At 43.9% G+C, this 12,500-nt stretch overlaps 2 protein-coding genes across 4 annotated transcripts in view; one reads left to right on the top strand and one right to left on the bottom strand.

Moving 5' to 3' along the window:
* Positions 1 to 8,499, bottom strand: part of LOC132980981 (ATP-binding cassette sub-family F member 3-like) — a 20,115-nt gene extending 11,616 nt beyond the window's left edge. Inside the window, exons 1-7 of the mRNA XM_061047388.1 lie at positions 8,386 to 8,499; positions 4,571 to 4,718; positions 3,947 to 4,023; positions 3,646 to 3,701; positions 3,402 to 3,499; positions 188 to 310; positions 1 to 95 (exon numbers count right to left, since the gene is read on the bottom strand). The exon at positions 1 to 95 is cut by the window's left edge and continues 172 nt beyond it. Coding sequence (XP_060903371.1) covers positions 1 to 95; positions 188 to 310; positions 3,402 to 3,499; positions 3,646 to 3,701; positions 3,947 to 4,023; positions 4,571 to 4,718; positions 8,386 to 8,458 — 670 coding nt within the window. The 5' untranslated portion in view covers positions 8,459 to 8,499. The remainder of the gene's footprint in view (positions 96 to 187; positions 311 to 3,401; positions 3,500 to 3,645; positions 3,702 to 3,946; positions 4,024 to 4,570; positions 4,719 to 8,385) is intronic.
* Positions 8,500 to 10,546: 2,047 nt separating this feature from the next.
* Positions 10,547 to 12,500, top strand: part of lrch3 (leucine-rich repeats and calponin homology (CH) domain containing 3) — a 41,638-nt gene continuing 39,684 nt past the window's right edge. For all 3 annotated transcript variants that reach the window (XM_061047384.1, XM_061047385.1, XM_061047383.1), the window contains exon 1: positions 10,547 to 10,852. In XM_061047384.1, coding sequence (XP_060903367.1) covers positions 10,588 to 10,852 — 265 coding nt within the window. In that variant the 5' untranslated portion in view covers positions 10,547 to 10,587. The remainder of the gene's footprint in view (positions 10,853 to 12,500) is intronic.

Raw genomic sequence — 12,500 nt, 5'->3', positions numbered from 1 at the left:
TCTTCAGCAGCGTTGTTTTCCCAAGACCGTTCCGACCAATCAGACCGTAACGCCTGCCTGTCGCCAGGGACAGCTCCGCCCCCTGCAGCAGACACCTGGGGATGAAATCAATTACTTAATAAATGTTAAATAAATCTGTGCACACATCTCTGAGTCTTTATATTAATGAACTATAAGCTCCGCCCACCTCTCTCCAAAGGAAACATCAAAGTTCTCGATGCGGATGTCGTAGCTGCGGTTCTTCCCTGATTGGTCAACTCTGTTGTCCTTCTTACTGCTGGCCTGACTGGCCGACGCCTCCTCCAGGACACTAAGAGAGAGATAACAGGTGAGGTATGAGACTACAAACTCAGAAGAGATGTAAAGGTGTAGACAGGTGAGGAGAGGCTGCACAGGTGAGGACACATGTCCAGGTGAGGAGAGGCGTGGACAGTGAAGGACAGAGCAGGTGAGGACACATGTCCAGGTGAGAAAGGGTTTGTAATGGTGAGGATGAAAGTGAACAGGTGTGTTCAGGTATAAACAGGTAAGGACATATGAATACAAGTATGTACAGGTTTGAGTAGGTGTGTACAGGTAAGGAAATGTGTGTCCAGCTGTGTACAGATGTGGTGTGTAGAGGTACAGGGTGAACTGGTGTTAACTGGTATGTTTGTACAGGTGATAGTTTTCTACTTGTGTGTACAGATGTTTGTACAGGTGTGTTCAGGTGTGTGTTCAGGTGTGTACAGGTGTGTTCCGCTGTGTTCAGGTGTGCATGTGTGTGTTCAGGTGTGTACATGTGTGTACAGTTGTGTTCAGGTGTGTTCAGGTGTGCATGTGTGTGTTCAGGTGTGTTCAGTTGTGTACATGTGTGTACAGGTGTGTTCAGTTGTGTACATGTGTGTACAGGTGTGTATACAAGTGTGCATGAGTGTGTTCAGGTGTGTACATGTGTGTTCAGTTGTGTACAGGTGTGTTCAGGTGTGTTCAGTTGTGTACAGGTGTGTTCAGGTGTGTGGAGGTGTGTGTACAGAGGTGTGCATGAGTGTGTTCAGGTGTGTACATGTGTGTGTTCAGGTGTGTACAGTTGTGTTCAGGTGTGTTCAGGTGTGTACATGTGTGTGTTCAGGTGTGTACATGTGTGTACAGGTGTGTTCAGGTGTGTACAGGTGTGTATACAAGTGTGCATGAGTGTGTTCAGGTGTGTACATGTGTGTGTTCAGGTGTGTTCAGTTGTGTGTTCAGTTGTGTACATGTGTGTACAGGTGTGTGGAGGTGTGTGTACAGGTGTGTGTTCAGGTGTGTATATGTGTGTGTTCAGGTGTGTGTTCAGGTGTGTACAGGTGTGCATGTGTGTGTACAGGTGTGCATGTGTGTGTTCAGTTGTGTACATGTGTGTATGTGTATGTTGGGCCACGCAGGCTTAGGACAGTCAAACCATGGACTTGGGCCTTTGAGTTATTTACTGAGATCACAAAGAGGCCTAAAAGGACTCTTTATCCCAGAATCCCCTGCGGTACTTCACACCTACGTGTGACGTAAAGGGGGGACCGGAACCTGAGGGAGACCCCACAGGAAGGCGGCCAGGTGACAAAACTCTGAGACTCCCCTCGTTCAATCTCTTTCCACGCGCTGACTTCAAGTACTCGGAGACCAAAGCTCACCTCCTGTTTCCTGCAACAATCTTCCTTTGTTTTAAGTTTTGGCGCGCAGGTAATCCGCGGCCGGCAGTGTTCCAAATCCCGAGCTTGGATTGTCCAGTGAACGCATCTCAGTTTCTCGGAGAGCGTCAGACTATAACAGATTATCAGAAAGATAACGGTCTTATTCCGTCCTGCAATGAAAGGACATCAACGGACATCTTCCCACTCGACGGAGAACCAACGAAGCCGTTCTTGCCGTAAGGGACCCTCGCCGCCATCAGACGCCTCTGCACCAGGACGGACAGAAGATCTGTTTTATCGCCGGACTCCTTTTTCCTTCACCGATCGCAGGCAAAGCGATTCACAAGTGAGGCTTAATTAGGTCTGGGCAGAATTAGCTTTAGAGAGTGTTTTTAACAATTGTTTGATTGAAGCAGAAACTGTAATTTTTATCTTTGTTGGACCGCTGCATCCTGAGTTTTACCTGTTTAAAACTCTTGTTGTTCCCGTTTCGGACCGCTGCGTCCTATATATGTCTAGCGTAACAGCGTTATAACCGGGTATTACTCTTCTGATCAGAAAGGCCAGTGTAAGTCGTATTAACTTGAATTCGGCCATTGGTTTGTTTCTGTGAATGAAGGGAATTACTCCGAGTTGTGGCGCAGGATTCGGACTGTGATCCGGACTCTTCAGGCACGCATTTCTCTCCTCCTCTACTCTCCTCTTTTATCCTTTTTCTTCCCCTTTGACTAACAGACACACACACATTTGCTTAGATTAGTTTATAATAGTTATTTGTTTGATTAAGTTCATTGATTTTGGATTGATGTTGCTTTGTTTAAATAAATTCTGTTATAATTTTAAGAGAGCAGTTGTTTGTGATTACTGGTGTATTTACATTGTGATATAAGCTGGGTGCGAAGGCTTTGTGTACGGATTTCACGCCTTCAATTTATTAAATATAGTTATTAATTATTAATAATATTAGTAATTAAATAACTAATTTGAGACTGATTTGAGTGATATTTTGGTTATATTTCCCTGAGTACAGGGTGGTGCCCCAAAACGAGATTAAACACAGTTTAATGATATTTTATTTATATTATTAATAATTCAATATAATTATTAAAGAATATAACCAAAGTTGACTTGATACAACCCCAACAGTGTGTCCAGGTGTGTACGTGTGTGTTCAGGTGTGTACGTGTGTGTATGTGTGTGTACAGGTGTGTTCATGTGTGTGTTCAGGTGTGTAAAGTTGTGTGCAGGTGTGTGTGTGTGTACAGGTGTGTAAAGTTGTGTGCAGGTGTGTATGTGTGTGTACAGGTGTGTTCAGGTGTGTGTTCAGGTGTGTGTTCAGGTGTGTTCACAGGTGTGTGTACAGGTGTGTACAGGTGTGTGTTCAGGTGTGTGTACAGGTGTGTGTTCAGGTGTGTGTACAGGTGTGTTCACAGGTGTGTGTAGGTGTGTGTTCAGGTGTGTACAGGTGTGTTCACAGGTGTGTGTACAGGTGTGTACAGGTGTGTGTTCAGGTGTGTACAGGTGTGTTCACAGGTGTGTGTACAGGTGTGTTCACAGGTGTGTGTACAGGTGTGTTCACAGGTGTGTGTACAGGTGTGTTCACAGGTGTGTGTACAGGTGTGTGTACAGGTGTGTGTACAGGTGTGTGTTCAGGTGTGTGTTCAGGTGTGTGTTCAGGTGTGTACAGGTGTGTTCATAGGTGTGTGTACAGGTGTGTTCACAGGTGTGTTCACAGGTGTGTAATGGAGTACTGACAGTGGACTGGGGCCTTTCTGAATGTCCTTCTCGTTCCTGCGTTCGTGTTTAGCTTTCAGCTTCGCCTCGGCCTTCTCCAGTTTCTTAGCGTTCACCGTCTCATGAGACACAGACAGGAAGTGATTTAAAGAGGATCAACCAATCAGAGACTTTGAAATGATCAAACAGTTTAGTATGTAGCATGACACTCTTTCCTGTCTGCTTCTTTACTAACATCAGAGTCAACAAGTTCAAACAAACTCACTGTGTTCTGAGAACGTTTCAGCATCCAGATACCCTGAACGTCTTCAGCTGCAGGGACTACACACACACACACACACACACACACACACACACACACACACACACACACACACACACACACACACACACACACACACACACACACACACACACACACACACACACACACACACACACACACACACACACACACACACACACACACACACACACACACACACACACACACACACACACGTCAGGCAAGTTACATCATCGTGGAATAAAGTCTCTTTAACCGTGGCGTGTAGTTTGATGGTTACCGTTATCCACAGAGATCTGAGAGAGCTGCACAGGAGCGTCCAACAACACCTGCTTCTGAGAGCCGTGATGGTGATTCCTGTTTGAGACAGAGAACACGTTATTCTAGTTACATGTTTCAAACACATTTACTTTGTAAATCCTCAGTGCCTTTAGCACTTTGACTGAGTGACGCCCCCGTCTGTTCCTGCAGGGGGCGCTGGAGTCCCATCGATGGCGGTCTCCATGCTGGAAATGCTGTCTCAGTCTAACTTTCAATCAACCTAACGACAGACTGAGAGCTGGAGCTGAGGCGGGTTTTAAACCTCCTGACAAACCGTTACACCGCGCCCACCTGTCAATCAGGTCAGCTACACGCCTTATTGTGAATAACTCTTATCCTTCATCAAATCAAAACTGATGAGTCATCAAAACATTCACCCCCCGTACAGTGTGTGTCCATAGAGACGTGAGCGTTTTAAGGGTCATAAAACTGACTTTTTACATCTTTATGAGACGCCCAAGAGGACTTGAGAAAAATCTGCTTGTGGCTGCAGCGTTCCTGACACACTTGTGCTAAAAAGCTTCTTTCTCTGTTGGTAAATCAGAGAGTGAACCTTAAGATGGCTTGTAGGAGACGTTCTTACAGCTGCAGAGTGTTAAACATCTGAAGGCAGATGTCTCTGACGTCGTCCTCATTTTTACTGTCGGCAGACACGTCCTGCAGGACTCCTCCGATGGCTTCATACACCTCCTCTCCATCCTCGAAATCTGCTCCGCCGCTGTCCAAAACACCTGATACACACAGAAAACACACATTTAGACTCAATAAATGCAGCAGGTGAACGGACTGTAACGTCTGCAGCAGGTGAACGGACTGTAACGTCTGCAGCAGGTAAACAGACTGTAACGTCTGCAGCGGGTGAACGGACTGTAACGTCTGCAGCGGGTAAACAGACTGCAACGTCTGCAGCAGGTAAACAGGCTGTAACGTCTGCAGCAGGTAAACAGACTGTAACGTCTGCAGCAGGTAAACAGACTGTAACGTCTGCAGCGGGTAAACAGACTGTAACGTCTGCAGCGGGTAAACAGACTGTAACGTCTGCAGCAGGTAAACAGACTGTAACGTCTGCAGCAGGTAAACAGACTGTAACGTCTGCAGCAGGTAAACAGACTGTAACGTCTGCAGCAGGTAAACAGGCTGTAACGTCTGCAGCGGGTGAACGGACTGTAACGTCTGCAGGTAAATATACTGTAACGTCTGCAGCAGGTAAACAGACTGTAACGTCTGCAGCGGGTGAACAGGCTGTAACGTCTGCAGGTAAACAGACTGTAACGTCTGCAGCGGGTAAACAGGCTGTAACGTCTGCGGGTAAACAGACTGTAACGTCTGCAGGTAAACAGACTGTAACGTCTGCAGCGGGTAAATAGACTGTAACGTCTGCAGCGGGTAAATAGACTGTAACGTCTGCAGCGGGTAAACAGGCTGTAACGTCTGCAGCGGGTAAACAGACTGTAACGTCTGCAGCAGGTAAACAGACTGTAACGCCTGCAGGTAAACAGACTGTAACGTCTGCAGGTAAACAGGCTGTAACGTCTGCAGCGGGTAAACAGACTGTAACGTCTGCAGGTAAACAGACTGTAACGTCTGCAGCGGGTAAACAGACTGTAACATCTGCAGGTAAACAGACTGTAACGTCTGCAGGTAAACAGGCTGTAACGTCTGCAGCGGGTAAACAGACTGTAACGTCTGCAGGTAAACAGACTGTAACGTCTGCAGCGGGTAAACAGACTGTAACGTCTGTAGGTAAACAGACTGTAACGTCTGCAGCGGGTAAACAGACTGTAACGTCTGCAGCAGGTAAACAGGCTGTAACGTCTGCAGCAGGTAAACAGGCTGTAACGTCTGCAGCAGGTAAACAGGCTGTAACGTCTGCAGGTAAACAGACTGTAACGTCTGCAGGTAAACAGACTAACGTCTGCAGCAGGTAAACAGACTGTAACGTCTGCAGCGGGTAAACAGACTGTAACGTCTGCAGGTAAACAGACTGTAACGTCTGCAGCAGGTAAACAGACTGTAACGTCTGCAGCAGGTAAACAGACTGTAACGTCTGCAGCGGGTAAACAGACTGTAACGTCTGCAGGTAAACAGACTAACGTCTGCAGCAGGTAAACAGACTGTAACGTCTGCAGCGGGTAAACAGACTGTAACGTCTGCAGGTAAACAGACTGTAACGTCTGCAGCAGGTAAACAGACTGTAACGTCTGCAGCGGGTAAACAGACTGTAACGTCTGCAGGTAAACAGACTGTAACGTCTGCAGCGGGTAAACAGACTGTAACGTCTGCAGCGGGTAAACAGACTGTAACGTCTGCAGCGGGTAAACAGGCTGTAACGTCTACAGCGGGTAAATATACTGTAACGTCTGCAGCAGGTAAACAGGCTGTAACGTCTACAGCGGGTAAATATACTGTAACGTCTGCAGCGGGTAAACAGACTGTAACGTCTGCAGCAGGTAAACAGGCTGTAACGTCTGCAGCGGGTAAACAGGCTGTAACGTCTGCAGCAGGTAAACAGACTGTAACGTCTGCATTAGTGTTACTTTAGGGTTGTAGGGTACTACTATTAACAGTAGTGAGTTAGTGATAGTTAGTGGTAATTTTAGTGATAGTTGGTTAGTGGTAGTTATAGTAGGTTTAGTGATAGTTAGTTGTAGTATCAGTAATAATTAGTAGTAGTTAGTTTTCTAGTTAGTTGTAGTATTAGTAATAATTAGTGGTAGTTATAGTAGGTTTAGTGATAGTTAGTTGTAGTATCAGTAATAATTAGTGGTAGTTATAGTAGGTTTAGTGATAGTTAGTTGTAGTATTAGTAATAATTAGTGGTAGTTCTAGTAGGTTTAGTGATAGTTAGTTGTAGTATCAGTAATAATTAGTGGTAGTTTTAGTAGGTTTAGTGATAGTTGTAGTATGAGTAATAATTAGTGGTAGTTATAGTAGGTTTAGTGATAGTTAGTTGTAGTTTTAGTAATAATTAGTGGTAGTTATAGTAGGTTTAGTGATAGTTGTAGTATCAGTAATAATTAGTGGTAGTTATAGTAGGTTTAATGATAGTTAGTTGTAGTTTTAGTAATAATTAGTGGTAGTTATAGTAGGTTTAGTGATAGTTAGTTGTAGTATCAGTAATAATTAGTGGTAGTTATAGTAGGTTTAGTGATAGTTAGTTGTAGTTTTAGTAATAATTAGTGGTAGTTATAGTAGGTTTAGTGATAGTTAGTTGTAGTATCAGTAATAATTAGTGGTAGTTATAGTAGGTTTAGTGATAGTTGTAGTATCAGTAATAATTAGTGGTAGTTATAGTAGGTTTAGTGATAGTTAGTTGTAGTATCAGTAATAATTAGTGGTAGTTATAGTAGGTTTAGTGACAGTTGTAGTATCAGTACTAATTAGTGGTAGTTATAGTAGGTGTAGTGATAGTTAGTTGTAGTATCAGTAATAATTAGTGGTAGTTATAGTAGGTTTAGTGACAGTTGTAGTATCAGTAATAATTAGTGGTAGTTATAGTAGGTTTAGTGATAGTTGTAGTATCAGTAATAATTAGTGGTAGTTATAGTAGGTTTAGTGATAGTTAGTTGTAGTATCAGTAATAATTAGTGGTAGTTATAGTAGGTTTAGTGACAGTTGTAGTATCAGTACTAATTAGTGGTAGTTATAGTAGGTGTAGTGATAGTTAGTTGTAGTATCAGTAATAATTAGTGGTAGTTATAGTAGGTTTAGTGACAGTTGTAGTATCAGTAATAATTAGTGGTAGTTATAGTAGGTTTAGTGATAGTTGTAGTATCAGTAATAATTAGTGGTAGTTATAGTAGGTTTAGTGATAGTTAGTTGTAGTATCAGTAATAATTAGTGGTAGTTATAGTAGGTTTAGTGATAGTTAGTTGTAGTATCAGTAATAATTAGTGGTAGTTATAGTAGGTTTAGTGACAGTTGTAGTATCAGTAATAATTAGTGGTAGTTATAGTAGGTTTAGTGATAGTTAGTTGTAGTATCAGTAATAATTAGTGGTAGTTATAGTAGGTTTAGTGATAGTTAGTTGTAGTATCAGTAATAATTAGTGGTAGTTATAGTAGGTGTTAGTTAATACTTTGTAGGACACCTCCAGGGTTACTGCGGGTCACTGTTGGTGTTTTGTCCATTCAACCGGCACTATAACCGTCCAATAAATACGGTTTTTTTTCGGCCTAGCTGACCTCACCTCACTGAACCATGCCGTGCTAACCGGTGTCTCCCCTCGAGCCCGGTTAGCCCAGCCTCCTGTTAGCATGTTAGCTATGTAAGGAAACTGCCGTTCGTACCGCTCCACCGGCCCGGAACACTTCGGCCCTGTCCCCAATAAACAGCGACCCTAACCCCGGCACACAGCCGCCCTCACCCCGGTGTCTGGCTCTGCCCCTGACCCCTCACCTGTAATGTAGTCGAAAAGCTCCGTGTCGATCTCAGGAAACTCGCTCTTCAGGATGTCCACGTACGTCGCCATGATACCCGGCCCTGGAGTGTGCCGTGACGCGCATGCGTTAGTATGACAGCGCTGCGAATTGTGGGGGATGACGTTCTTGAATTAGTTGTAGTTATTATGACAGCTATTGTTTTTTGACGAAATTATTGATCTCACGGGATACTTCATCTGTATAACTGTACTGGTGTAGAGTTTACCTGTACTGGTGAAGTATTAACTGTACTGGTTTAGAGTTTACCTGTACTGGTGTAGAGTTTACCTGTACTGGTGAAGTATTAACTGTACTGGTTTAGAGTTTACCTGTACTGGTGTAGAGTTTACCTGTACTGGTGTAGAGTTTACCTGTACTGGTGTAGTATTAGCTGTACTGGTTTAGTGTTTTACTGTACTGGTGTAGTATTAACTGTACTGGTTTAGAGTTTACCTGTACTGGTGTAGAGTTTACCTGTACTGGTTTAGTGTTTTACTGTACTGGTGTAGTATTAGCTGTACTGGTTTAGTGTTTTACTGTACTGGTGTAGTATTAACTGTACTGGTTTAGAGTTTACCTGTACTGGTGTAGAGTTTACCTGTACTGGTTTAGTGTTTTACTGTACTGGTGTAGTATTAACTGTTCTGGTTTAGTGTTTTACTGTACTGGTTTAGTGTTGTACTGTACTGGTGTAGTATTTGCTGTACTGGTTTAGTGTTTTACTGTACTGGTGTAGTATTTGCTGTACTGGTTTAGTGTTGTACTGTACTGGTGTAGTATTTGCTGTACTGGTTTAGTGTTGTACTGTACTGGTGTAGTATTAGCTGTACTGGTTTAGTGTTTTACAGTACTGGTTTAGTGTTTTACTGTACTGGTTTAGTGTTGTACTGTACTGGTGTAGTATTAGCTGTACTGGTTTAGTGTTTTACAGTACTGGTTTAGTGTTTTACTGTACTGGTTTAGTGTTGTACTGTACTGGTGTAGTATTAGCTGTACTGGTTTAGTATTTTACTGTACTGGTGTAGTATTTGCTGTACTGGTTTAGTGTTGTACTGTACTGGTGTAGTATTAGCTGTACTGGTTTAGTGTTTTACAGTACTGGTTTAGTGTTTTACTGTACTGGTTTAGTGTTGTACTGTACTGGTGTAGTATTAGCTATACTGGTTTAGTGTTTTACTGTACTGGTGTAGTATTTGCTGTACTGGTTTAGTGTTGTACTGTACTGGTGTAGTATTTGCTGTACTGGTTTAGTGTTTTACTGTACTGGTGTAGTATTTACTGTACTGGTTTAGTGTTGTACTGTACTGGTGTAGTATTTGCTGTACTGGTTTAGTGTTGTACTGTACTGGTGTAGTATTAGCTGTACTGGTTTAGTGTTTTACAGTACTGGTTTAGTGTTTTACTGTACTGGTTTAGTGTTGTACTGTACTGGTGTAGTATTAGCTGTACTGGTTTAGTGTTTTACTGTACTGGTGTAGTATTTGCTGTACTGGTTTAGTGTTGTACTGTACTGGTGTAGTATTAGCTGTACTGGTTTAGTGTTGTACTGTACTGGTGTAGTATTTGCTGTACTGGTTTAGTGTTTTACTGTACTGGTGTAGTATTAGCTGTACTGGTTTAGTGTTTTACTGTACTGGTTTAGTGTTGTACTGTACTGGTGTAGTATTAGCTGTACTGGTTTAGTGTTGTACTGTACTGGTGTAGTATTTGCTGTACTGGTTTAGTGTTGTACTGTACTGGTGTAGTATTAACTGTACTGGTTTAGTGTTGTACTGTACTGGTGTAGTATTAGCTGCACTGGTTTAGTGTTTTACAGTACTGGTGTAGTATTAACTGTACTGGTGTAGTATTAGCTGTACTGGTTTAGTGTTGTACTGTACTGGTGTAGTATTAGCTGCACTGGTTTAGTGTTTTACAGTACTGGTGTAGTATTAACTGTACTGGTGTAGTATTAGCTGTACTGGTTTAGTGTTGTACTGTACTGGTGTAGTATTAGCTGTACTGGTTTAGTGTTGTACTGTACTGGTGTAGTATTAGCTGTACTTGGTGTGTTGATAAAAAGAATAATCTGTCGTCCAGCCCTCTTCCCTTTCAACGCCGCTCTGCGCATGCGCTCCTCTGGAGTTTAGGGTGGGAGAGTTAGCCGTTAGCATCGTGAGCTAACCAGCCGGAGTGTATAATGGCGGCCTCGGTGTTGCTGGGGTCTGCGGACAACACCGGACTAAACTTCTCGATTGGAGGCGGCAGCGGCGGTGGTTCTGGGAATGTTTTAGTAGGGAACAATAACGGACTGGGCTCGGCGGGTCCCGCGCCCTGGAACCGGTCTCTTGACCGGGCATTGGACGAAGCCTCGGCCACCGGGTGTCTGAACCTCAGCGGCAGGAAGCTGAAGGAGTTTCCCCGGAGCGCCGCCAACCACGACTTAACGGACACCACCAGGGCCGGTGAGTAAGAGGAGTGCTCCGGTGACCGACCAGGCTACTGTCGGCCCGGTGAGAGGAACGTAGAGACAGTTTGGAAGACTTTTGGGGCGGGAAAAGTTGGAATCCAACTTCAGGGCTCTGGGATGGGAAACAGTCAGGGCCGGTGTTATGACAAATGTTGTCTCCCCTAAAAACATTGTCATGTCTTGATTCCTCCGTCTGTAATAAGATTATCGATGCTCTCTGACGGCAGTGACTAAATGTTATGTTGGTAGATATAAAGGATGAGCTCTGTTGTAGACAGTCAACAGTTTTAAACCAGAATAATTAAAAATGCGACATGACGTTACAGCGTCAGCAGTCCGTTGGGGGGGGGGGGGGGGGGGTGTATTGTGTTGGTTACAGTTTGAGTTATTACACCTGAGAGTCTCAGCTGGTTTAGCAGGTAGCACGCTAACATAAGTGTTTGTACTTTGTAGTAAACGCGACACATTGGTCATGCTATTGTTAGCACGGTTAGCTCCTCTGAGTAAAGTTAGTTGATGTACAGCTCGGACCGTCCGGGAGGAATCCTGCCGGACCGTCCGGGTTCGGTGCCACCGGGCTGCAGAGCCTCACTCCAAGTTTCTGACCTAGCTTTGTTTTGCTTAATGGTGTTTGGTGCCTGATTAGATAATGAGGCTCCGCCCACCCGAGGCTGACAGGCCGGCGTGGAGAGACAAAACAAACCCACACAACAGACTTTACATTAAAGGGACAGAGAGCACTTAATGCTGGATCTCAAACTCTGAATGGAAGATGTCTCCTCTGCTGTCAGGTTTTGGGATGTTATCTTCTCAGCTCAAAGTTTTAATATGAGCAGAGGAGCTGGGGGGGGGGGGGGGGGCTTTCAGACACTACAGTTCATTAAAATAACAGTGTTATTGTTTACAAACAGCTTCAAAGGTGCTGGAAAGGAAGGAGATGGCTTGGAGCCCCAGACCAGTGCACATTTTATAATGACAGTAGAAAACCTCCCTAAGGGGGCCCCGTCTCACAGCACTCAATGTTCCTGAAACGTGTCACTTAAAGTGGCCGTTGGTGTCAGATAATTCTTTGACGTAATGGCGGTGAATGCTGGTTGGAGGGGCCCCCAGGGTATTTAGCTTTGGGCCCCAACAGACTCTTTAATCGCCCCCGGCTTCATGTCAAATGATGTCGTCTTTATTCTTCCTCTCAGGTTCAGATCATTAATCCTGTAACGATCTGAGAGTGAACAGAGATGGGACAGATCTGATCGAACGTCTGTATCAGGATGGAGCCAATCCGCTCTTCCACATAGAGCGGGGAAAAACATCGACTTCTGTGAAAATGGAGATTAAAAAAATTCCAAGAATCTTTTTTTTTGGCTAATCAGTGAATTCCTGCTCAGTGCTAAGGCGAGCTCTTTGTAGAACGCCCGTCTCACAGATGATCCTGAAGTATTTACTCACAGATAAACTTTGGATCATGAATCCAGAACTGTTTGAATCCAAAATAGATTCTGAATCTTAAGTGTGACACTCCCAAAGAGTCCCAGCCCTACTCCACACGTTTTAAAACAGATGTTTTCCTCCTCCCTGTCTGAACGTCTTCACCCTGGAAGGAGTTTTACAGAAGGTGCGTTTTCAAGATTAAGATTTACTTTTAT

This window comes from Labrus mixtus, chromosome 9, assembly GCF_963584025.1.
Source record: "Labrus mixtus chromosome 9, fLabMix1.1, whole genome shotgun sequence".
NCBI classification, from domain to species: domain Eukaryota; kingdom Metazoa; phylum Chordata; class Actinopteri; order Labriformes; family Labridae; genus Labrus; species Labrus mixtus.
This window is presented reverse-complemented; position numbering and strand designations above follow the sequence as displayed.